Source organism: Mirounga leonina, unplaced genomic scaffold, assembly GCF_011800145.1.
Source record: "Mirounga leonina isolate KUSES-001 unplaced genomic scaffold, KU_Mleo_1.0 Mir_447, whole genome shotgun sequence".
NCBI classification, from domain to species: Eukaryota; Metazoa; Chordata; class Mammalia; order Carnivora; family Phocidae; genus Mirounga; species Mirounga leonina.
In genome coordinates, this window is record NW_023270757.1 from 369,511 (window position 1) to 393,378 (window position 23,868).

The 23,868-nt window shown below is 40.3% G+C and overlaps 1 protein-coding gene across 4 annotated transcripts in view; it reads right to left on the reverse strand.

Moving 5' to 3' along the window:
- FOCAD (focadhesin) overlaps positions 1-23,868 on the reverse strand; it is a 310,037-nt gene that overhangs the window by 187,022 nt on the left and 99,147 nt on the right. For all 4 annotated transcript variants that reach the window (XM_034987916.1, XM_034987918.1, XM_034987917.1 and 1 more), the window contains one exon: positions 16,254-16,511. In XM_034987916.1, coding sequence (XP_034843807.1) covers positions 16,254-16,511 — 258 coding nt within the window. The remainder of the gene's footprint in view (positions 1-16,253; positions 16,512-23,868) is intronic.

A 23,868-nucleotide genomic window follows, 5' to 3' on the forward strand; every position in this document is an offset into this window, starting at 1 on the left:
GGGGGGGGGGGGGGGGGGGGGGGGGGGGGGGGGGGGGGGCAGGGGTCCCAAACAGACCAGGTTCCACCACTCGCCACCCACCAGTAAAATCCAAAGGCAGAGAGATGAGGGGTGGGGAAACGAAAAATGAATTTATTTCAGTGAGACTAATGTCAGGAAGACAGCGAACTGGAACCTCAAAGACTATCTCCAAAGTACTGAAAAAGACTTCCAAGTTTGTGTAAGGCAAATGTCCGCCAAAGGTCAGCGGGTACATGGGGGTGGGCAGTAAAGGTCAGGTCCATCACTGGCTTGGAGTCAATCATGGATGGGGTCTTGCTGGCTCAGGGCAGTCCTTACTGCTTTAGGGGATAATTACATTCCCATCAGGGGTTGCTTTGCCTGCAGGGTCTTTTGTCTCAGTTCAGAGATAAGCTGGAAAGAACTTGATCAATTAGAAAGTTTGAAGTCCAAATGGAGGAAGCTGAAGTCCTCTTTCATAATGAGAGCTGGAGACACTCTCAAGGGTTCCCTGTGCTTACTCCCTTTAATGGATGCTGATAGGTGTGGCTTCCCCCTTCCCTTTCTGGAAGCAGGCCAGCCCCTGGTGTCAGCACTCCTCAGCTAGAGGACTAGGCGTGTCTTTCCAGCTCACCTGCCCCAAAGGGATCCTCCTATGGCTCCTTGGCAAGCAGCCTAAACCTGCCAGATTAAGTTCTCTCTAGACTCCTGATACAGGTGAGATGCTCTCTTCCAGTATGATTGTCCCACACGCTCTGCAGGAATCCTGTTTCGTTCACGAGTGTGTGTATAGCCTTCTAAGCAAACCTGTAAGATGGGATGAGACAAGTCCACTGTATTCTCTTGCCATGCTGCTCTCTCCACTGGAAACACGAGCACATCTTCTGTTTCCACAACTTCTAGCAAGCAAGCCAACCCCTACATGGCCAGTACTCTCTCCTTCACTTCCAGGATCACAACAGCTAGCCAGCCCATCACTCTCTTTCAGAGTCTAGATTTGGGGGACAGGCACCCTAAACATCTGCCCACCCCAACTGCCAAGGATACACATAGTTGGATGGGACGGACATGGGGTTCCACTGAAGTCCATGTCACTAGGCTTGAGCGTGAGAAGCTGGCAATTGTAGGACTCAGCACTCCAGCAACTTGCCACAAAAATCCGCCCCCCCGCCCCCCTTCTCTTCCCCTATCCCTTCATCTCCTAACTTCCAGTGAGTTAGGAGCTCACTCTATCGCTCTGGGTGATGGGTTAAAAACGGCAGTAGCACTCAGTCATCGAAGTTTATTCCTATTACTCTCCCAAGTTCTGCTGGGTGTTCTGGCTCCAAATTCATTTTGGTATTTCAAGGTCCGCACCAACACTTCTAACAGCCTGTCATATAACTTTATCTCCTCTCTATTGGAGATAAATTCTCACTCCTGCCTCACTGCAAGGCTCTCAGGATTTTGCTTCCAGATACTTACCCAGTATCCACTCAAGGAACAGTCTCCCATACCCTATCTACCTGGGTTTAATAGAGTACTCCTTGCTGCCTTGTTCCCCCCACCGTGACCTGCCATGCATGTGTGTCTTTGTACGTGCCCTTCATCCTGCCCAGAATGCCTTCCCTGTCCCCTGCATCAGGGAAACTCCTCCTCATGTAAGTTCCACACTTATATACCTCCACAATGGCAATCACCATCCTGCACTAAACAGTAAATTTTCATGCTTCTGTCAACACACTAAGCTCTATGATTTCTGAAAACAAAGACTATACCCTTTCATCTTAGTATTACCAGAACCTGCCATATAGGAGGTTTGCGAGAGAGAGAGCGAGCGAGAGAAAGGGAGAGAAAGAGAAAGGAGATAAATGACAAAATGAGCGTTTTGAAAATGCTTAATAAAATGAGACCTAGTAAAAACAAGGTTTCTACAGTATTTGAAGCTCAATGATAATTCCACTTAACACAGATCAGGATGCACCATTAAAACTGAGTACAATTTGACAACTAAATACACCTAAGTAGAGTAAAATGCCACCAGCATAATTATCACTAATATCAATTCAGACTACTGGGAACAATGAAGGTAGGAAAGACTGGCTTAGGGAAAAATGTTAAAGAAACAAAATTCGATTGCTTTCATGTACATACTGTAACAAACTAATTAGCCGAGTGTTGCCAAGTACCAGTCCCTACTGATATGTCTTAATGAATAGATAATGTGATCATTTTAAATTGGCACATTCATTGTACTCATGCAAATGAGCAAGTCCAAACTGCCTAAAAACAATAGCTTCAAAATCAGCTTATGTTTTAACTCAGCCTGTATCTAATTACCCTGAACCCTAAATTAATAGGATTTTGTTTAATAAGATTTTACTGTAATCTAACCTAACCTAAATCCTATCCCTGCACTCCACACTATTCCCTTTATTAGTCTGGATAACACATGACAATACTGGAAAATAGGGTTTTGTTGGTTCTAGTAGGGTTGATCCGTGCATCTAATATATTTATGTGTTAATTCAATCAGGCAACAAAGCAGGTATCTGTCCAGCAACTAAGCTGACCAGGAACTGTCCAAGGTCACTAGGAGACGAAATAAGCAAAACTGTTTCCCTTAAGGAATTCCTTTTATGAATTCTAAATCTAATTGTAATCTATTGAAAATTTCCATTGAAGACTGCTAATATTCAAAATAACTCTAGGACATCTAAAAATGCTCATCTGTGCTTACTCATATTCAATCATCTTTAGCACTGTTTAACTCTGTGGTAGGATATAAATTTAGGTTACATATATTTTTACATGTTCATTTTCTCTAGATGGCAGGGAGGGACACAAATTGTCTTGGGGTGCCTGGGCGGCTCAGTCGGTTAAGTGTCTGCCTTCGGCTCAGATCATGGTCCCGGGGTTCTGGGACTGAGCCCCACATTGGGCTCCCTGCTCAGCGGGGAGCCTGCTTCTCCCTTTCCCTTTGCCTGCTGCTCCCCCTGCTTGTACTCTCTCACTCTGTGTCAAATAAATAGATAAAATCTTTGAAAAAAAATGGTCTTAAATGCAGATATGATCCACTACCACAAAAATGCTACTGAACAAGGATAACAGGACATGAGGTCTCTGAAAGCCCCATCAATACACTGGACGACTGACACACAGAAATCATCCCAAGTCACTCCTTAACTACTTGTCTGGCTCCAGTGAGTTTGTAACCATGTCTACTCATTTGAAATCAACGGACTTCAGGATGCCCAACTGCATTACACAACTGTTCTGACAACTTGCCAAAGAGTCTATTACACTACCCATCATGAAAAGCTCAAAATTACCACTGGGAGGGTAGAAGTCCAGTGTGCTGGAAAGACAGAGGGACAGAATAAATCTCAAGACTTCTGGTAAGGGAACTAACACAGCTGTCCTACTTTCAGAATTCTAGAAGAGACCTTTCCCTTCAGATCCATCAAATCCTGACTCATTCTTTCAGTTACACCTATCAGACAGTAGCAACAACTATGATTGCTAATGGCTTTCTTTTACTCCCCAACAACAACAACAAATTACACCTGACATGTAAAATATATTACTGCTAGGGAACCTATGGTTCACAAAGAATATAAATAAAAAAAAACCCTACTCCAGCACCTCCAGAAATTTATTTATTCCACTGTTTGCCCAACAATGGTACTCAAGGAGTACCATATACAAATGTCATATATAAAAAGGAGTGTTTTGTAGAGCATAAAAACAGGCAATATATATGCTTCTTCTAATTCATTTCAAAGATACTCTTTTTGAACTTGTATTTGTCCTCCAAGACTTAGCTTATGAATCACCCACTTCAGGCAGTCTTCCTATTATGACTTCGCTGTCCCTCTGGGCTCTGTCCTACCACACACTGCGCTTCCCTGCGTTATGGCACTCACCACACAGTATTCTGACTGGATATTGCTATCTTCCCTAAGTACTGTGAGTCCTCCAATAAGGGTCTTTGTATCCCAAGTTCCAATTAAAACGTGCATCCCGGGGCGCCTGGGTGGCTCAGTTGGTTGAGCGACTGCCTTCGGCTCAGGTCATGATCCTGGAGTCCCTGGATCGAGTCCTGCATCGGGCTCCCTGCTCGGCAGGGAGTCTGCCTCTCTCTCTGACCCTCCCCCCTCTCATGCTCTCTATCTCATTCACTCTCTCAAATAAATAAATAAAAAATCTTTAAAAAAAAAAAGATTAAAAAAAAATAAAAAATAAAAAATAAAACGTGCATCCCAAAGAGGTTCTCCATGACTATATACTGAAGAACTGATGTCGTCATGCCCTTTCAAGGTCCTGAATTAGCTATATAGCTTATCAGTATTTTAAAGGTTTCATACCTAATAACCAATGTATAATTTTCTCCAACAATGATAGACATTATTTTTCAAAGAGACTACAACAACCTACTTTTTTTTTGTTCACTAATAGTCCTGACTTTGATTAGATTTCAGAATCTCCCAGTTAGGATCATTACAAACAAAAAAGTGTAAAATCATTTTTGACCATTAAGCAATAATCCCAATTGCAACCATGCTTGCTGATTTGCTGATTCACTTGGACCTTCTCCATCTTCCCTTCGATCGATGCCTTCAGGAGTTACGACTGTGTATAAGTGTTCTATTTAGATATAAAGATCTGGCTAAATGTGATTTGCCTATTTATAGAAGGGCCAATGGGAGCTTGCATAATGGAGGCAAAAACACGAGATTGAAGATCTGGCCAGATTTCAAACAAACGTTGAGGTTCTTCTCTTAGCATTTAATTCTCTCTACAACTGACTGGGCCAATCTTAAAAATATGAAGTTGGTAAACCTTGTTTACTCTTTCAAAAGAATTTTTTTAATAGTTAACTAAAAGTGGTAGAGAGACAGTATAACATACTGGGTAAGAGCACAGACTCTGGAACCATATGTGCGGGTTCAAATCCTGACTTTGCCAATTATTAGCTGTGTGACTTTGGGGAAGTTAAGCAAACTCTGTGCCCCAGTTCCTAAAAAGTAGTGGTAGTAACCTCAAAGAGCTGTTTGTGAGTTAGTTAACAGATGCAAATCAAGTGATTAAAATAGTGACTGGTATGTTATAAGCATATGTAAATGTTACCTATTTTTATTTGCTATTACTTTGTTCAAGGAGATACATAGCTTCTAATGAGTAGACCACATTTAAAACTATTTAGCACTGGAAGATTAAGGATAGAAGAATTTATTCCAAAGCACGAGCCAGGTTACCAAAAGGTCTAGAACTGATTTACTCAACAGAACTCAGAATTCAGTCAAACTGGCAAACATGATCAACACTTCCCTTTTGGACCCTCGGCACTACACAGTAAATTGATTAGTTGAGTATCTTCCTGCTGCAAATTTATGGTAATGAATCAGAACCCATATACCAATTAACAGAAAAAACAAAACAAAATGCCTTGCAATTGTAAGATCATTAAATTTCAGTCAATGATAAATACTTATGATATGAATTCCATATCTAAAGTGTATTAGAAGCCACTGTATGTATTTTGGTGACATTTTATAATTACATCAAACTCTTTCTATGCAATTCTAGTATTTCAAGTTATAGCTTCTACACTGCTTATAAATTATACCTTTCCCATATAGTGCCAATGTTATCTAATTTATTGGGTTTTTTGTAAAGAAAACCAACTGGTTTTGTAGACTGATCTTACATCTATCCACTGTAATGAACTCTCTTATGCATTCTAAAAGCAACGGCTTTAAGTAAATTCTCTTGCATTTTCTAAGGAGCCCTGGCTTTTTCCTTTGTAGTACATATGTAAGTTCTAGTTCTTTTTCTTGAATGAAAAATGGCCAGAACCTCCAGAAAAATAGCAACATGACTGTCAGCCATATTTTTCTGATTCCTAACTTCAATGGAATCTACCTATGACTACCTTTTGTTCTGTGTGAGGTTTTTTATCTTGGATTCTGTATTATCTCCCTTCGATGATAATATTACCACATCTTCTAGATTAATGATCTACCTAGTTTTTAATTGTTACCATTTTCAATCTTTGTCACTTGTTTCAAGATTTGCCTCTTAGAAACACTATAGAGTTAATGAGCCTTTCTTTTGATAATTTAATTCACTCACAATAACTGTCATAACTGATCTACTTGGAATTATTCCTACCATCATTTTTTTTAATATTCCTATCATCTTATGTTCATATTTGCCATCCTTTTAGGGTTTTTTTTTTTTTAAAGATTTTATTCATTTATTTGAGAGAGAGAATGAGATAGAGAGAGCATGAGAGGGGGGAGGGGCAGAGGGAGAAGCAGACTCCCCGCTGAGCAGGGAGCCCCATGCGGGACTCGATCCCGGGACTCCGGGATCATGACCTGAGCCGAAGGCAGTCGCTTAACCAACTGAGCCACCCAGGCACCCCCTTTTAGGGTTTTTTATTTCTTTTTTACTTTTGTTATAGTATTTAGAAATCATAAATCACTGATTGTTACTAATAAAGGCTTATGTGCATATTTTACCTTATTTTTCTACCAACATCGAGAATTACTCAGTTTCCGGGTGCCTGGGTGGCTCAGTTGGTTAAGCATTGACTTTTGGTTTCAGCCCAGGTTGTGATCTCATGGTCATGGGATCAAGCCCTGCATCAGGCTCTGTGCTCAGTGCAGAGTCTGCTTCAGATTCTCTCCCTTGTTCTCAAATAAATAAATAAAATCTTAAAAAAAAAAAAAAAAGCTGGGCGCCTGGATGGCTCAGTTGGTTAAGCGCCTGCCTTCGACTCGGGTCATGATCCTGGAGTCCCTGGATCGAGCCCCGCGTCGGGCTCCTTGCTCTGCGGGGAGCCTGCTTCTCCCTCTCCTCCCCACTTGTGCTCTCTCTCTGTCTCTCTCAAATAAATAAATAAAATGTAAAAAAAAATTAAAAACAAAAAAAAGAATTACTCAGTTTCCAAAACAATTCCACCCTTAGCACATTCTCAACTCTTCACACCATCACAATCCCACTAGCTACCCCCACCATGTTTTAAAGCTTGGACTTTAGTTCCAGGTAACGATTTTTCATACTCTATAAATAATTATTTTCAACTAACCACAAGGTTTACCGGATATTTTGATCACCGTTCAACATTTCTTCTCTTTCTTGGATTCATTTTCCATTTAGCTGGAGCACATCTTTGAGGGGTTTCCTCCCCTGCCCCCCATAAAAACCAGCAAGCAAGGAATGTTCTTGAATTCTTGCACACCTGGAAAAGCCTTTGTTACCAGTCGCAAAAGGTAGAAAAATGGGACGAATAAGCCGGGAACAAAGTGATTTTCCCCAAGAAATTAGAAGGCAAGAATCGCAGGTATTCCAGCACCCAGTGTGCTAATGCTAAAAAACTAAGATCAATCTTACTTTAAGTTTTTCCTTTCCCCATTCTTCTCTAAAAACCTCTCATGACCTTCTCTTTATCCTTTAAGTTCTGGGGACAAAATCAGAGACTGATCTATTCTTACATATGCTGCTTGGCTTTCAAAGGGTCCTAATGATCGGTACCCTTGTGTCTTTTTTCAGCTCAAGAAACAGTTTTCTGTCGTGTTTTAAGTTTCTCTCCTTCATTTTCTCCATTCCCCCCAACTAGAATTTCTAGAGAAAGATGTTAGAACTCCCAATATTGACCCTCAGTGTCTTAACTTTTTAAATTTTTTTTTGTTCCGTATTCTGAAATATTTACTTGCAGATTCTGTAAGTCACTAATCCTGTCTCCATTTACAAACTGTGGCAATCACACTTTCCACTTCTAAAATCTCATCATTGAATTTCTTCTTTCTCACAGCAGTATTTTTGTTGACAGCATAAAAACATAGAATCATAGCTTTCCAATATCTCTCAGGACTTAGATTGTTTTTCATTATATTTCTTCCTGAGTTCTCTTTCTTCTGGAAACAGATTCCTTGGTTACTAATGCTGTTACGTTTTCTCAGAGTCTGGTGAGCCTTCCTTATCCATTTATATTTATGAATCAATGCCAAGTTGGCTGTAGGGAACTTGCATGGGTTGCTCCTATAGATGTAAAGCAATGTTTCCATAAATTGTAAGACTCTCCTCTTATTTGAAGGGCTGACTCAGAAGAGCTGAAGAATGAATGATAAAGGATGCCAACTGGCAACTTCACTTGGGAGTTTCTGGCCATGAGACATGTAGGCAGAAGACCAATACCACCTTCTCCCCTCCCTGTCTGCTCATTAAAATAAGACATTTTTATTCTGTCAAGGGTGGACTTCAGTGTGTTTTCCCCTTGAGGGGAATTCCTCATGCCATGTCTTCTGGTTAAAACTCTCTAAGGGAGCTACCTGCCTGGGATCAGCTTCTAGCGTTGGTGAAGGGGGAATCAGATTTTGTGGCAATTCTGAATTGAACATCAGAGCTCCCTGTTAGTGGTTTTAAAACCTGAGAAAATGTGTTTTCTTCCTATCTTTCTATATATAGTAAGAGTTTATGGCAAGATTACATAGGTGTAGGCATTGAACATTAACCACAAAGGTTAGTAATTTTTAGGTAGGCCCAGATGGTTTAAAATGAAATCTTATTGCTTAGTATCTCAACTTCAATGGAATAACTCTAAATACTACATATAACGTACATCAGCTTCTTTTTGACTGACTGATGGAATATGCCTAACAGGAGAAGTTTATGAACTTTGGCTTTAGAGAAGTACATATTCCTTCCTTATAACCTACCATCATTGAAGAGCTTAACAAATTAAGTTTTGTGAAACTCACTGCCTCTCAAACCCTCGGTACTTGCTTACTTTTCTCTTGTTTGGAAGTGGGGAGAGGGATGCAGATTTTTAGTTTTTATTTATTTATTTTTTACTTGCGGTTTACAACTCTGGGGTTTTTTATTTCCCTTTTACGTTTTGGTTGTTAAGTCTAGTTAAAGGTCTTGCTTAATGGGAACAATTGCATTCTTTGATAATTTTATCCTTTGTAATGTTTTCAGGGCTTAATTTTTTCCAATTGTAAAAGTGTACACACTTCTGAGCCATTTGAAATCACTTATGTGGCTAGGTTCATGGCCCATGACTTGCTGGTCTTTCAAAAGTCATATATTATCACATAGTAAAAAAGCTGACTTTCAGGGCGGAATCCTGTGATAGTTCTACTCTGGGTCATAAGCCATATTTTAACATGGAAAATGAATAGGAAATGTGTGAAATTTAATGGTCTGTAAGTTACTGCTGTGAGAAAAGGAGAAAATATATTCTATAAAAGAACTTGCACAAAGAGTCTTTGGACACTTTGCACTCTGTTCTATTGTCACTGAGTTCTATGATTTGCTACCCCCTGAAGTCAGTCCACTCTCTGTGTTCTTCACACCAGCAAAAAGAAGCCAGAATGTACAGTACTTTTAATAAAGAGCTTTACAGATAAGAAATGCTGTACTACTATTCCCTCGTAGCCATAGCATCGATTATGCCTAGAGCAAAATTGGGCTGAGCCTGTCAACATGAAACAATTAGACAAAGAGAAACACAGACCGAAATTCAAGGTCAGGTATCTATTCCGTTCGGTGGTAATATGCTTATTTCTTCTTTATAAACTCCACATAGATACCTGTACAATAAACATGTTTTTAACTGGCATTTGAACCCTTTGCTGTTTTTTTTTTTTTTTCTTTTTTGCAGAAAGCCTAGAATTTATACCCAGCAAGGAGTTCTGTATCAATTTCTTGCCTTCCCTGAGTGTTCGTATTGGGCAGAGTTTCTTTTGAAGAGTCTGTAGATTGTAAATCACTTAAAATTCTCACTGAAATTGTTTGTGATTTTCAGTTCCACCCTATATCACTGTGATATTCAGTAGTTTTTTTTTTTTTAAGATTTTATTTATTTATTTGACAGAGAGAGACACAGGGAGAGAGGGAACACAAGCAGGGGGAGTGGGAGAGGGAGAAGCAGGCTTCCCACGGAGCAGAGAGCCCGATGCGGGGCTCGATCATAGAACCCTGGGATCATGACCTGAGCCGAAGGCAGATGCTTAACGACTGAGCCACCCAGGCGCCCCAGTATTCAGTAGTTCTAATAGACTGAAACAGAAACATCTGTCTTGTCGTGTCACTGAGTGCTGAGTATAGGGAGGGGTTGGGGTTGGGCCCTGAACTGCATTTGGAATAGTGGAGTTTGTCTGCTCCCAGTTAAATACCAGGTAGAGTAGCTTTGTCTTCTGGTTAAAACTCTCTAAGGGAGCTACCTGCCTGGGATCAGCTTCTAGCGTTGGTGAAGGGGGAATCAGATTTTGTGGCAATTCTGAATTGCCACAATATATAGAGAGATAGGAAGAAAACACATTTTCTCAGGTTTTAAAACCACTAACAGGGAGCTCTGATTTTCAAAAAGGCTAAAATCTTTTGCCAGGTGTTCTCCCTACATATATTTAGAAGACCTACTATTAAGCACCTAATAATTCCAATAAGGCTTTTGTATAAACATACTGCAATGTGGAAAAATAGCTTCCTCCAACACCTCTGTTATTCTCCAGGACCAGATGGAGAATCTCACTTCCAACAACTATAGGGAAACTATAGTTAATAACACATCCAATATAATTATAATTATATATTTTATATATTTAATATAATCTGTCAAATATATAATACAATAAATTACAATGTTACAATAATTAGTTAATAATATAGTTAATATAATATAGCTAAGCTAATAGATAGGGAAGGTTTTAAGAACTTTGTAAACAGCCTTTTCTTCTCACAGGGCCCAGGGGTCTGGAAAACATCTTGGGGGTTTGGTTAGGGGAGTCCCAGGTAAACATATGGCGTTTACCTGAAGCTGGCTTGTTGATTAAGAGTTATTAACCTCTCCTTAAGGAAGTTGTCAGTTTGACACATTTCCAAACTGTCCACAGTCATGTTATATACAAGTTGGCCAGTCATTGGCTCAGGGTTCAAAATATGATTTGACTTTTTAAAAAGCTATAGGGGTGGGGCACCTGTGTGCCTCAGTTGGTTAAGCGTCTGCCTTCAGCTCAGGTCATGATCCTAGGGTCCTGAGATCGAGTCCCACATCGGGCTCCCTTGTCGGCGGGGATTCTGCTTCTCCTTCTCCCTCTGCCTCTGCCCTTCCCCCCTGCTCATGCTCTCTCTCTCATGCTCAAATAAATAAATAAAATCTTTAGGAAAAAAAAAAAGCTATAGGAGTGCCTGGGTAGCTCCGTCAGTTAAGCACCTGACTCTTGATCTCAGCTCAGGTCTTGATCTCAGGATCATGAGTTCAAGCCCCACGCTGGGCTCCATGCTGGGTGCGAAGACTACTTAGTAAAAATAAATGAATGAATGAATGAATGAATGAATGAATGAATGAATGAATGAATAAATAAATAAATAAATAAATAAATAGCTATAAAGTTCAGAAAATGTCCTAATTTAGGCATGGAGTCCACATTATCCCTTAATTAACTCGGTAAAGTCCATGCTTACAATTCACTACCACTGATTTCACACCTGATGAAGCCAGGTCTTGAACAACTCACAGAGGTAGGAAATGGCTCTCTGAAAAGGAAAGAATAAGGCCAACTGGACATTACTGTACATGAGCCATGTGCTTCAATCCTCGCTCAGGCATCTCTGAAGGCAGTCGGAATGACTTTCATCAAAATGAAGGAAAGTAACATTACGCAGTAGCAGAAAGGCAGGAACTATTATATAAACATAACCAAAAACCACACCAATCTGTCAACTTTTATTTCCAGAAAAAACACTAATTTAGGAAATAGATGGCACTCTCATTTATTATAAGCACAGGCTATGATATGAAAAACTCTCTCTAAACTAAATTGATGTGTTTAAAACTTCCAAGACTTCCACGGGAATTTGCACAGGATGCTCATTCTTGGATCTCTCCCCAGAACACTAGAAGACATTCCCACCGGGCGCCTGGGTGGCTCAGATGGTTAAGCATCTGCTTTCGGCTCAGGTCATGATCCCAGGGTCCTGGGATCGAGTCCCACATCGGGCTCCCTGCTTAGCAGAGTGCCTGCTTCTCCCTCTGCCTCTCTCTCTCTCTCTCTCCCTTTCTCTCATGAATAAATAAATAAAATCTTCAAAAAAAAAAAAAAAAAGACATTCCCACCAAGTATGTAAAAGGAAACTTTTACTGAGTGCTGCCTGACCTGAACTTGAGTCTTCTGCAAATTCAATCTCATGGTGTCTGGGTAAGAAAACGATAAGAAGAAAACTATTAGGATTATTAGTAACTAATGACAGCACTCCTAGATGGGGGGGGGGGGGTGTTCCTATTTTTTTCAAGTGTCAATTTATTGCTATGGCTTTGGTTAATTATCTGGTTATTTTAACACCATCATCTGCATCTAGTTAATTCTAAAATGATACTCACAAAGCCAAGTTCCCTTCAGACCACTTAACTCCATTAGTCTTCCATGACCCTAAAGCTATTAAACCACATGGAAAATGCATGCCCCATGGGAACCAGGTGAGAGATGAAGGATGAAAACTCATGGAGGAAGAGGATCCATCAAACTGCAGGATAAGTAAGAAGTAACACAATCACAGCTTTTTAAAAAGCCCATTTTCTTACCAGTATGAACACTAATATAACATGACTTGTACTACCAATAAGATCAGCACTAAACGTAATTTAATACCTTAGAATAATAACAAGCATACCAAAACATACTTCATCTCTTCCAAACTTTTGAAATACTTTTTCTCACAAGATCTTACAGTAGGATTCTTTCAATAAATCATGGTGACACACAAACTCAATACTTAGTAAGCATACTGCAGACCAGCAAATTCTACCATAGAGGTTAAGTGACCACCAAAACAGAGATGGAAGACAGCCTTGAAATTCCTACTCTTACCTACCTATTTACTTAGCTACTGCTTATTAGTAGTCTAAGACTTTTGTTTCCTATCAACTGCCATGAGGGGCACCTGGGTGGTTCAGTTGGTTAAGCATCTGCCTTCGGCTCAGGCCATGATCTCAGCGTCCTGGAATCGAGCCCTGCATCAGGCTCTCTGCTCAGCAGGGAGTCTGATTCCTCCTCTCACTGTCCCTCTGTTCTGTCTCTCTCTCTCTCTTCCAAACCAGTCAGTCAATCAATCAATCTTAGCATCAACTGCCCATGAATCTAGCCAAAGATTGCTTAAACATAATATAGCTTCTTTCTATAAGGTGAGAAAGGACAAACACACATGAAATATTAATACATTTCATGCAGACTTGTCAACTTAATAAAAGAAATAGAAACAACCCGCCAATAACAGATTACAATCATAACTCATTTCAACTGAGTCTATTCCTACTCACAATTGGAAAATTGGCTTTTTCCAAATATAAAGTCCTTTCCTTTTGGCTACTTTACCTGTAACTAAGGTCCAGTGAGAGGATATGAAATGGTCACTTCATAAAAAGTGAGGAAAATAACAGTATCTCCTAAGGGCGCCTGTGTGGCTCAGTCAGTTGTGTTGGACTCTTGATTTCGACTGTGGTCATGATCTCAGGGGTTGTGGGATTGAGCCCCGCATCAGGCTCCGTGTTTAGCAGGGAGTCTGCTTGAGATTCTCTCCCTCTGCCCCTTCCCCTGCCCTCTCTTTCTCTCTCTCTCTCAAATAAATGAATAAATATGAAAAGAAAAACAAAAACACAGTATCTCCTAGTTCAAGGATACTTCTTCTGTCCTTTTCACAACAACTCCACTTCTAAGTTCTTATTAATGATACTGCCTTTGCTTATGCATGAATTTGAATAACTCTTTAAGCATTTCACCCTACTATTCATCCTGACAGCACAATGACACTCATTTCTTTCAAAACTATCCAAGAAATAATCAACAGAAGTATAACATACCGACTTCGATTTCTCCCACTGCTTCTTAAACTTTTACTGAATAAATAAATAAACCTGATGGTCACTCTAGTACTTCCCAACCTTTTCCATTTCATGGCACACATGAAAATCACGTTTCTAAGGACAGTGGGGTAACTATCTGAAACACCAGGTGGCCAGAGGCGATCAGCCAAGCACCCCGCGCTTGGACAGCTACCTGGCTGCCTGAGAGCTCAGAGGGGAGATATTCTTGGCACACCTGAAATGCACTTACACCATTTCAGCATTCCCAGAACACTGAGAAGTTCTCCGCTACATTTTTTGCCTATTTAGCATATTCCCACTTTTATTTCCAGGAAACTATTTTTCCTTTGGTGAATCATCCCATCCTCAACCCACATGATCCTGGTGGCACAGACAATTTCAGGGCTGACACTTCACCCACTTCCATTCTACCCACGATGGCCAATTAAAGTGCATTAAAGTGTCCCATTATCCTGCCGTAACGGTTGATTCAGTGTGGGCACATGACCCAACAAGGTCAATCCAAATACCTCTACATCTCTCTTCCTTTTGGACGGAATATAAGGTTAGAAGGCTTTGGGCTGCCAGCCAATTCACAGAGGAAACAAAGAAACTATACAGTGAATATACTATCTAGGCCATGCTTGAATTAAATTCTGGAGCTAATAAAAGCTATTTAAGACAGATGTGTCTCTGTTACTTATAACCAAAAGTATCACCCTAGAATTTCAAAGACCAATGCATTTCCTGAGTATCAACACATAATTTGATGTAATATATTGTTTTACATGAGTGGCATACAGAGGTCGGGTAACTTACTATAGCACTTCTTTAGATAATCTCCAGGCATTATCTATGCATTAACTGTTATAAATATATTATCCTATAAGGTGTCTGCACTGAAACAAAGCATTTATTAGAAGCATTTATTATAGAAGGTGAAGGGAGAAATAAAGTGGGAAACAAAGTGAAATGATTCACATTATGCCCACACCGTATATGACACAAAGGTACTTTGAGAACATCACAGATCCACGTGGAGAATCATACCACAGGAGGTCTAGTCAGAAGGAAAACTTTTTGTGACCAGCAGTTGTTTACTTGAGTAAAAGGAATGAGCATGACAAGTTGGGGATAAAAAGAATCCAAATACATTAACTTCATATCTTGGATAAACATATTTATCCCACCTCTACAACTAAATTATTTTCTAAAGGAACAAAAATTTTCCATAAAGAGATGAACTTTTTCTTCACCGTGTTTATTTTTTATTTTTTTATTTTTTCTAAGATTTTTTTATTAATTTATTTGTCAGAGAGAGCACAAGCAGGGGGAGTGGGAGAGGGAGAAGCAGGCTCCCCGCTGAGCAAGGAGCCCGATGTGGGACTTGATCCCAGGACCCTGGGAACATAACCTGAGCCGAAGGCAGACGCTTAACCGACTGAGCCACCCAGGCATCCCTTCACCGTGTTTAGAAAGAAGCATAAGCACATACCATAGCTATTTGGTTAGGAAACCCTTCCCTTTGGTCTACCCAATGGGAAAGAATTAGATTATTTTACCAAATATATGGTTAGTTTAAAGGGGGGGGGAATCTTATTAATGTCTGATAGCTTATTACACTCCAAGTTCTGTGCAGATAGGAAAAATGATCATTTACCCCCATATCCCAGCATGTTCAGCATTACCATACATAGCAAGGACCCAGGATTCTTTAGTTTATTAAAGACTGAATGAAGATAGGATCAAATTGCCAAAAGTCAAAAAGAGATGAATGCCTACTGCATAGCCATCTTTACCCTAAATTAATCTGCATCCACTTTAAAAGATCAATATTAGGGGTGTCTGGGCAGCTCGGTCGGTTAAGCATCTGCCTTCGGCTCAGATCGTGATCCCAGGGTCCTGGGATGGAGCTCCATGTCGAGCTCCCTGCTCAGCGAGGAGTCTGCTTCTCCCAATCCTTTTGCCCTCCCCTCCCCCACGTCTGCGCTTGCTCTCTCCCTCTCTGATAAAATCTTTTTTAAAAAATAAATAAATAAAAATAAAAGACCAATATTAGAACTAAGGGATATTCACCTTGGAATAGGCTACAAGAGTCAACAAAAGTGTTAACAAATGAGCAAATCTACGAATAAACCATAATACCAGAATAGCATCATGTGTAGATTTCACAGTGAAATGTGGTTTCATTAAAGAAATGTTTGCATGAAGTACTCATTAATTCAGAATAAGGACAAAAAAGAACAAATGGAGAAGATAAAAATAGCCCCCCAAATTCCCCCCAAAAAAAGAATCAACCCATAATTTAAAACTTTGATCAAAATAATCTGCAAACGAAGAATAATCTACAATCCCAAAAGTTAAGCTTTACCCCCATTACTGTTGCATTATTTTCTTACTTTACCTGAGAGGAATCTGCTTGGGCTAATAATGTAGTGACCTTCAGTATCTGGCGAAGATTCTGTCCTTGATCTTCAACAAGGAGGTGAGCCAACAAAAGGAAAACATGCACAGGGATCACTGTGGTAATAGGGAGCAAGGACTCTATGGAAAACAGCCAGTCACTGGCCGCAGACTCTTCTCTCATTACTTCAAGGATCCTCCAGGCTGTAAATATTGATCCATACATGCTGGTTATGGGGAACGCGAGCTTGTAGGAGAGCTGAAAAACCAACAAAAACAGGCATGAATAAATGAGGTAAGTATATCTGTCAGAGATATAGTCATGTATTTTTTATACTTCATTGTAAGAAATCAATCCTTCCCACAAAGTACAGAATTTTCGATTTCTGCCAAAAACTCCTGTGCACATATCTGAGCTAATAGGATTACACCAAAAGAAAACAGATGGAACTCTAGAACACCTGATTTCAACCTATTTACCATTCGCTCCTAGTTAAGGCAAGAAAAAAAAAAAGGATCAATATACAAGGTCCAGAGGCAATGGAGTTTGAAAAAAAAAAAAAAAACCTATTAGCACTAAAGTATTCACCAGTGAGAGGGAAGATATTTTTTAAGATTTTATTTATTTATTCATTCATTCATTCATTCATTCATTCATTCATTCATTCATTCATTCATTTGAGAGAGAGAGAGTGCACACACAGGGGGTGGGGAGGTTGTTGTGGACAGAGACTCTGCACTGAGTGTGGAACCCAATACAGGGCTCAATCCCAGGATCCCGAGATCATGACCCAAGCCAAAAATCAAGATTCGGAGGCTCAACCAACTGTCCCACCCAGGTGCCCCGTGAGAGGGAAGATCTTAAAAAAAAAAAAAAAAAAGTCACTGTATTTGCCCAGCTCCAGCTCCAGTAAGACACAACCCCGGGCAGGTGGCAGACCTGGACTGAAGAAAATTCGTTTTTATAACAGACAGTATGTTGACAAGAACAGCATTGGTTCAGCTGGAACCTGGGAATTAATAGCTGGGAATAACTTCTGCAATAAGAAATAGCCTGACAGGGGCACTTGGGTGGCTCAGTCGTTAAGCGTCTTCCTTCAGCTCAGGTCATGATCCCGGGGTCCTGGGATCGAGCTCCACATCGGGCTCCCTGCTCAGCGGGAAGCCTGCTTTCCCCCCTCCCGCCCCCCCCTGCTTGTGTTCCCTCTCTCACTGTCTCTCTCTCTCTCTGTCAAATAAATAAATAATAAAAATCTTAAATAGCCTGAAAGCTCTAAATTGAAAAGATACCCAAAGAAGAGGTTATGCTTAAGTTGATCTGAGAAAGGACTCCTCATGGAAATAAAGTAGTGCCATCAGGGACAGAGAATAGACAGAACTCTGCCAAGGTGAACAGTGTGCCCACATGGCTCAGGAGAAGTCACAGACATTAAAGAAGCTTTAAATATTGCCTGCTAATAAAAAGATTCAATTCATTCAGAGTGTGATGAAACAAATTAGAAATATCTAGATTATAACTGTCCTGTTATGAGAGACTGACTTATATGTATACAGAACAACTGAAAGGATGGGAAGTAAAAATTAGGCTAGATAGGGGCGCCGGGGTGGCTCAGATGGTTAAGCATCTGCCTTAGGCTCAGGTCATGGTCCCAGGGTTCTGGGATCGAGCCCCGCATCGGGCTCCCTGCTCAGCGGGAAGACTGCTTCTCCCTCTCCCTCTGCGTCTTGTGCCCCCTGCTTGTACTGTCAAATAAATAAATAAAATCTTTAAAAAAAAAAAACTAAGCTTTATTAAAAAAAAATGTTTTTAAAGTAGGCAGCACACCTAGCATGGGGCTTGAACTCATGACCTTGAGATCCAGTTGCATGTTCTACCGACTGAGCCAGCAAGGCACCTCTGAAATTTTTTTAAATAACAGCTTTATTGAGATACAATTCACATACCATAAAACCCATCCTTTTAAAGTTTACGACTCAGTGACCTTTAGTAATTCATGGCATAGTAGAACCATCACCATGGCTAATTTTCATTACCCCAAAAGGAAACCCCATACCCATTAACAGTCACTCCTCATTCCACCACCACCACCCTTGCAGCCCCAGGCAACCACTAATTAATCTACTTTGTTTCTATTCTGGCTATTTCATATAATAGTGTTTTCTGGTGACTGGCTCCTTTCACACAGCAGGTTTTCAAGGTTCATCGAGGCCGTGGATTGTATCAACATTTCATTTCTTTTCATTGGCAAATAATATTCCATTGAATGGATATACCACATTTTTATCATTCACCAATTAATAGACATCAGGTTGTTTCCACTTTTTGGCTATTATGAATAATGCTGCTATGAATAGTCCTATAAAAGTTTTTGTGAGGACATAGGTGTTCAATTGTCTCAAGTATATGCTTTAGAGCAGAGATACCATTTGAAAGCAAACCCCACTGTAAAAACAAATGAGGAAGCTATCTTTATTGACATGAAAAGAGCTCTCATGAAAATACAAGATGCAGACATTGTGCCTGGAATGCTACCAATTATTTTTTTAAAGGGGGTGGGGACGATATATTTATATTTGCTTATATATGCAAAGAAAGTTATGAGACAAATACAAAAGAAATTAACAGCTACTAATTTTCCATTTGAGAGGATGTGAACTGGGCAACCAGAATCAAGGGTGAGAAGGAAACTTCTCATTGTATACCATTTTATAATTTTTTGAACCACTTCAATGTGTTATAATTTTTTAAAATAAATTTTTTCTAAGATTTATTTATTTGACAGAGAGAGACAGAGAGAGAGAGGGAACACAAGCAGGAGGAGTGGGAGAGGGAGAAGCAGGCTTCCTGCTGAGCAGGGAGGCTGATGCACGGCTTGATCCCAGGACCCTGGGATCATGACCTGAGCCAAAGGCAGACGCTTAACGACTGAGCCACCCAGGCACCCCTAAAATAATAAATTTTTAAAGTTAAATATTTACATTTATTATAGCTCTTTCTCTCTAAAAATACTTCCCCAACCCAAAGATGAAATTCACTGAAGACCAGAGTCAAGTTCTTCAGACAAAGGACAAACAGCATTGGACTTGAGATTTAAAAGACCAGGACTTTAGCAGAGCCATGCCAGCTAGAGGCTATTATTATACAATCTCGGAGCCTCACTTTGCTCATTTGCAAAATGGAAGTAATGACTACCTTCCTACCAAGATTATTGAGGTAGATAATGACACAATAAAGCACCTAGCACAGTCTCTAAAGTTGCAAAATACAGATAAATATGATCTGTCATCTTTTGGAGAGAAAAATAAAGCTGGTGGATAGGAGTATAAAAGAAAGTAATTGGAAATCACCATCAACCATAAACTGAGTCAAAAGCAGCAACATTACCCAGATGGGTAAGAGTAAACATACTGAAACAGGAAAGTAATCCTGTTTTACTTGAAGTATTACGTTGATGGTTAGGCTCTGTTTTTTGTCTGTTTGCCTAAGGTTCGAACAGCAGGAGAAAAACACAGTGTTGAATGAGACATCCCAGAACAGGGTCTCTGTCCCAGTGGGTGACAGTTGCCCTTGGCACAGTCCCAGGGCAAGGATGCGGCCTGGGGCTTTCTCTGAGCACCAGCTACCAAATCCTGGCCCCACAGCCCCCACGGGGGGTGGGGTGGGGGCGCTGAAAGTGCTAGTGGGCTCTGTGTTTTAGAGGAGAAAGCAGGTGTTTAAAAATAAAGGAGGTTTATGTTAGGTGAATTACATCTCAGTAAAAAAATGCAAGAGACAAGACACCATAAAAAAATAACATTTAAATTAGTATTAAATGGTTGTAAAACATCTTTTACAGATATTAGTTGAGAATCTTTATTCGAAAAAGCTCGTAATAAAAATGTTCAAGTCTGTTAAGTGTTAACAATAAGACAGGTATCTGATAGTACTTCTTTGCCTAAAGGAGTCTGAAAAAGAAATTGTGTGTTCAGTGAACAATACAGATTTTCATTAACTTTAAAGAATAATACTCATCTATGGCACCCTGGGTGGCTCAGTCGGTTAAGCGTCCGACTCTTGGCTTCAGCTCGGGTCATGGTCTCAGGGTCCTGGGATGAAGCCCCAAGTAAGGCTCCATGCTCAGCAGGGAGTCTCCCTGGGACCCTTTCCCTCTGCATCTCCCTCTGCCCTTTCCTCTATGGTCCTACTCTCCCAAGCACTCTCTCACTCAAATAAATCTTTAAAAAAAAAAGAATAACACTCATCTGTAATAGTGATGAAAATAGGCTTAACCAAAGTGGAGCCAGGACTTGATCAGGAGAGGGAGTATGGAAACTCAAACCTGGAGCCCCTTGAAAGGAGGACAGATTTTTGCTAGAAGGGATTTAATCACTCACCAGAGCAGAAGCAGAAGACTGGACTAGACAAAGCCTCAAGAGGCTCTTTCTGCTCTATACCTCTATAAAGAATCTAGTCAAGAGTGGAGAGGTTTGGGAGGGCTGCTTATCACCAAAGGACAACCCACACCGTTCTCAGTATCCATGTTATTCAGAAGACGATGGTAGATGTACAAGATCTAAAACTTACTAACTCCTTTTAACTTCCAACCAGAAGTTTTTAAGAAGCCAGTTTATTTTAATGTACTATGACTTAGTGTTAGCCTGTAAATCTGCAACTGTTCTATTTACTTGCAAGTTCAGCACAAAGATGACAAATTACCAAAAGAAAAAAATCAAACTGGAGCAGTAGGATATAGGCTCTATATTTAAACAGTCAAAAATCTGAATCTCAACTCTATCCTTCACTACCTGTGTAATTTGGGCAACTTAACCTGTCTAGCCTCAGGTTCCTCACTTGTCAAGGGAGTATTCTAAGAAGTCATCAGGAAAATGCAAATGAAAACCATAATGAAAAGGTACTTCACACCCGCCAGAGGCAAAAACAGAGGCAATGACAAGTGTTGGCAAGGATGCAGACAAACTGGAGTCTTCATACACAGCTGGTGGGAACGTAAAATGACATAGTCCCTTTGGAAAACAGTCTGGCAGTTCCTCCAACAGAGTACCGTATGATCTAGCAATTCCACTCCTAGGTATCTACCCAAGATAAATGAAACCATGTCCACATAAAAACTTGTATAGGAAGGTTCATAACAGCACTATTCATAATAGCCAAAAAGTGAGAACAACCCAAAAGTTCATCAACAGATGAATGGAAAAGTAAAATGTGGTGTATATCCATACACTGGGATATTATTCAGGGATTTCTCCTACTGTGTCTGCCAGGGGGCATTCAAGAGACCCCAGCAGGTGTCCTCCTGTGGAGGACACAGGCCATCCAATTCACACCCCAGGGGGTGACTTCCTACAGACCAGCTCTGGCCTGAGGCACCCCAGAGAATGTCACCATCCAGCAAGCCACCGCCACATTCTTTCTACAAGGTCTGATCTCAGTCTTGAGTAGGGAGAACCTCTCCATTCCTTCCTGGGGTAATCAATCTCTCCAGTCCTAGAAGTAGTAGCTGCTCCTTACTTTTATTAATGCAATATTCCTTAGAGCCTCTTTTATAACTTTTAGTCATTGGAGACCGTTTACTAGTTAATAATTCTTTGTATTAAGTTTTTCTTTGTTCAAATTACCAGCACAGTCTCTCTCTCCTGCCTAGACCCAGACTCATACCCTGGTGCTTTCTTTCTCCCCCCACATTCTCTGGGGGCTGGGGCACAAAGATTTTAAGCACGTTAGAATTTACAACTAGTGTCTGGATATTTTTTTTTTAGCCTATGAAAACACAAATAGGTGGTTTTAAATATCACATTTAATAGCCTAATAGAAGGAATCCTGTTTTCCACACACCACTAAAAAATATTAAAAGCTTATTAGATTATGTTAATTTTTAAAAGAAGATGAGTGGTTGTTTTGATAGCTTACATTTTTTAATTCTTAGAAATTGGAAGTTAAAACGTGTTTCATTTCATGGTTATCAACACTTCAGAAATGGATAGGGAATACAGAATTGTGTGGTACAGAACATTTAACCTTATTTTCATTCCCCAGAGGAATTGTGCTTCCTAAGAAGTGCTCTAGTTCTGGGGCGCCTGGGTGGCTCAGTCGTTAAGCTTCTGCCTTCGGCTCAGGTCATGATCCTGGGGTTCTGGGGTCCTGGGATCGAGTCCCACATCGGGCTCCCTGCTCGGCGGGAGGCCTGCTTCTCCCTCTCCCACTCTCCCTGCTTGTGTTCCTGCTCTGGCTGTCTCTCTCTGTCAAATAAAAAAAAAAAAAAAGAAGTGCTCTAGTTCTAAATCAAACATGCTAAGTCAGAGTCACCCAACCAAAAAGAAATAATAAAAAGCAACAAGATCTGTGTTTTATACAAAGGTCTTTCTATAATATGTGAAGATGGTAAAACAATCTTCCATATCCTTATGAGAAGCACACATCCCTCAGTGAATAGAAATTTACTGAATGTCTATCATGTGGTAAACAATGTGTCAGGTGTTGGGGATGCAAAGTTAAATAGATAACACCCTAGCTTAAAGTATGTGGAAAATCAGAGTATTCCATTAACAACTGGCTAAAAGACTTTGAATGCTCTCATCTATGATCATGTGACAACGATAAAGCAAAAACACTCATGTGGAAAAAAACACAAAAAGTTCAACAACTGTTGCAATTTCAATTTCAACATGCTTAGAAAATACAGGCCAGGTGTGAGAAGGGCCAAGATCCTTTCCCTCAATGAGTTTGCAGAACATATACGAAGCCCTCTTACTTAAGATACAACACAACTGAGTAATATTAAAAGAGCTGGGGATGCCAAGAAGAAGGTCATGAATTTGGACTCCAGGAGGCTGAGAACATTTGGCTGGGTCTTGAGGAATGAGCAGTCAAGGCAAAGGAGACAGAAGAGCATTGTGAGCAAAAGCAAAGATTCAGAGAGAGACGTGGAGAGTTTGCATCCTGTTAAATTTATAGGTGTGTTTGGAATATAGAGGCCTGGACAGGCGTGGAAGAAAAGCCAACAGCAAACTGTGGCTTGCAATTTTAAAAACGGTGATCATGTCTCCACTCCAAGCCTCCATAAAGCAGCACGTTATCATCAGGAGAATGTTTATAGCCCTAATAGTATCCCTTCCTCTTCCCCCTACACAAGCTGCTGAAGAGAAAGTCCAGCTATTAGTGTTAATGAGTAAGATTCACACACGTGAGCGAATAGTAAAGCGAGTGCTCATGAATTAGAGTCAGGGCGACTCTCAGTAAGTATCACATGTGAGCTGAAAGAACGGAACTCTCAGATATCAGTACATCCTGCCCTGTCCCCATGCCCACCCAGAACTCAATCAGGAGCAAACCACAACAGAAAGTAAAGGGCTATTAGAAAATTTGGGCCACATTCTGTCCTATCGGGGCAGAGGCAAAAATTTCCTTCTCTTAATGCAACTCAGTTATCTACTTTAAGTTTGAAAGTTTTAGACAAGCAATTAGGAATTCAGATGCTGTAGAGTATGGTCAATTTGCCTATAGGCTAGCTTCTGCTGCACCCTCAAACCAGGAATTACAGTGCCTGTATTTTTTTATTATTATTATTATTTTTATTCTTATGTTAATCCCCATACATTACATCATTAGTTTTAGATGA